General features: G+C 35.7%; 1 protein-coding gene across 1 annotated transcript; it reads left to right on the top strand.

The window, feature by feature from the left end:
* Window positions 1-343: 343 nt before the first annotated feature.
* On the top strand, window positions 344-787 carry LOC106417280 (uncharacterized mitochondrial protein AtMg00240-like). Its single transcript, XM_013858113.1, has one exon. The coding sequence runs from the start codon at window positions 344-346 to the stop codon at window positions 785-787; it is 444 nt and encodes a 147-aa protein (XP_013713567.1).
* Window positions 788-2,536: the final 1,749 nt, after the last annotated feature.

The raw sequence follows: 2,536 nt of genomic DNA, 5'->3' as shown, positions 1-2,536 counted from the left end.
TTGCCTCCAAAATGCAGTCTGCAAACTAAAGAAATCTCTTTATAGCTTAAAACAGCCTTCAAGACAATGGTTTCTAAAGTTCAATTCAACTCTTCTATCAATGGGATTTAACAAGTCTCATACTGATCACACTCTCTTCATCAAGAACTTTAATGGAAAGTACATAGCGAGTAATGATGATAATGAAGTCGATCAACTTAAAGACAATCTTTGAGAGGTGTTCAAGCTAAGAGACCTTGGTCCTCTGAGATTCTTTCTTGGATTGGAGATTGCACATTCTAGCAAAGGGATGTATATCAGTCAACGCAAGTATGTTCTTGAGTTGCTAAAGGAAACATGAAAAATGGCTGGCAAGCCATCACCTATACCAGTGGATCAGAGTATTGAACTCTTCTATGATCTGAAAAAACCACTTATTGATGATCCAAGTGTTTATCGAAGGCTGGTTGGACAACTAATGTACCTCACCATTACACGTCCGGATATAACTTTTGATGTGAACAAGCTTTGTCAGTTTGCTATGAATCCACAGAATATTCATCTTCAAGTTGCATACAATGTGGTTCATTACCTCAAAGGAACTATTGGTCTTGGCCTATTCTATTCTGAAGACTCTGATCTGATTCTCAAAACATACAATGATGCAGATTGGAGATCTTGCTTAGATACAAGACGTTCTACATCCGGGTTATGTATGTTTCTTGGTTCAGCTCTCTTCTCATGGAAATCTAAGAAGCAAGACGTTGTCTCTCATTCCTCAGCTGAATCAGAGTATAAAGCAATATAAATTGCGGTTAAAGAATTCATTTGGATAGTGAATCTTCTTGGGGAGTTACAGGCCCCACAACCTAAAGTTGTTGCTTTCTTCTGTGACTCTACAGCAGCTATACACGTTGCTAACAATCCAGTTTTTCATGAATTGGATTGTCTTCAAGTTCGAGATAGGATTGTGAGTGGTTTGATCAATACTCTACATGTTGGGATATCTACTCAACTGGCTGATGTTTTAGCCTTACCTCTCTTTCCTTCTCAGTTTAATTCACTCATAAGCAAGATGTCTTTACATTCCAGTTACTCGCCATCTTGAGGGAAATATTAATGTGTATAGTTGGTTTAATACAGTTAAGTGATTGTACCCGGTATAACTATAAACCGGTACTAACACCTATAAAGTATAACGGCCTGTAATAGAATCAATAACAGAAAATACATTTCCATTTCAATCTTCTTCTCCGAGCTCTCAGCTCTATTAACAGTTGCCATACTTTCTCTTGGCTCATGTGAACTAACTATAAAAGGTAACAAATAAAAGGGAAACAAATTACTAGGTGACATAGTGATTACATAATCATTTTGAAGTGTAAAAAGTTAAGTTGTCTTTGTAAAGAGTGACATCCGTTGAGATTGATGCAGTTTTTGAAGTATCTTCTGTGAAAGTAAAGAATAACATCCACAACAGTAGATATTTTAGTGACTTGAGTGGTAGTGGTTGAATCTTTGTTTTAAATGAATAATAAAACCCAATAAGACTAGTTATGTGTCTTAAGAAGCTGGTACTAAGAGTGGTTCAGTGACAGTGTTATAAGCACGTGCAATGGGAAGTTATATGACCAAAATAGAGATTTATTGTGGCTGATGCAAATAAAGGCAAAGTTTCTGTTGTGGGTATATGAGCAAAGACAGTCATATGATCACATGATGAAGACGGCGTTATTTCTGGAGTTGGGACAACTTCATTTTTAAAGATGAAGTTGTTGAATGAAGGCATGTTTGCTGTGGTTGAGGAAGCTGAGACCGAGAAAGCTAGTGTTTTGGAGGACATGTCTTCCATTTTAAAGCCATTTGAAAGTTTTGTGGCCCAGTTGTTTGAAATATATAGACGTCTTTGTGAGCAAGATGTTCACATCTCTCACAAGTAGAAACAATCTAAAAGTAATGTAGTTTCATCATCCCCAAAAAATCTTATTTAATCTTTAAATGCAATCTTCAGAAGAAACTGTTTAAAAAATTCCACTTCCACCAGAACTTATAGGAGTTCCTAAAGCAGAAGCGATCCAACTATTTCCAGGGATTGAATATATATAATTTGAGACGTCTTTAAAAGTAACTCAAGCATGGACTGTAAAGATCACATGAAGCTCTAAAGAGATTAATGGACTCTAGAAAATCATAAATATAAGAGAATCGTCAACATACTAGGTAAAAATTTACGTTCAGTGATGTGATCTATTTACGTGTCGATTCATCTAGGATATGAAACAAGGATGAAGCACTCAATTTACCGGTAAAATCTTACATCTCTTTCTCAAAATCAAATTTATAACCGCAGGAATCAAACCCATCTGATGGAATAGAACATCAATAAAATAGGCACATACTTTTGGCTCTCTGAACTGTGGGGAAAAACATGACTATTTGTACATTTAAATAACGTCAATGCTATTCGAGTCACTAGATCATCCACAATAAGAGTATTTCATAAAGTTTCTTTTGAGTGCCAATCATTTGCATTTTTTTTTTCATTTGCACCTTTTGT

This window comes from Brassica napus, chromosome C9 (genome assembly GCF_020379485.1).
Source record: "Brassica napus cultivar Da-Ae chromosome C9, Da-Ae, whole genome shotgun sequence".
Lineage (NCBI taxonomy): Eukaryota > Viridiplantae > Streptophyta > Magnoliopsida > Brassicales > Brassicaceae > Brassica > Brassica napus.
The sequence above is the reverse complement of the archived record's forward strand: the minus strand, read 5'-3'. Positions and strand labels throughout refer to the sequence as shown.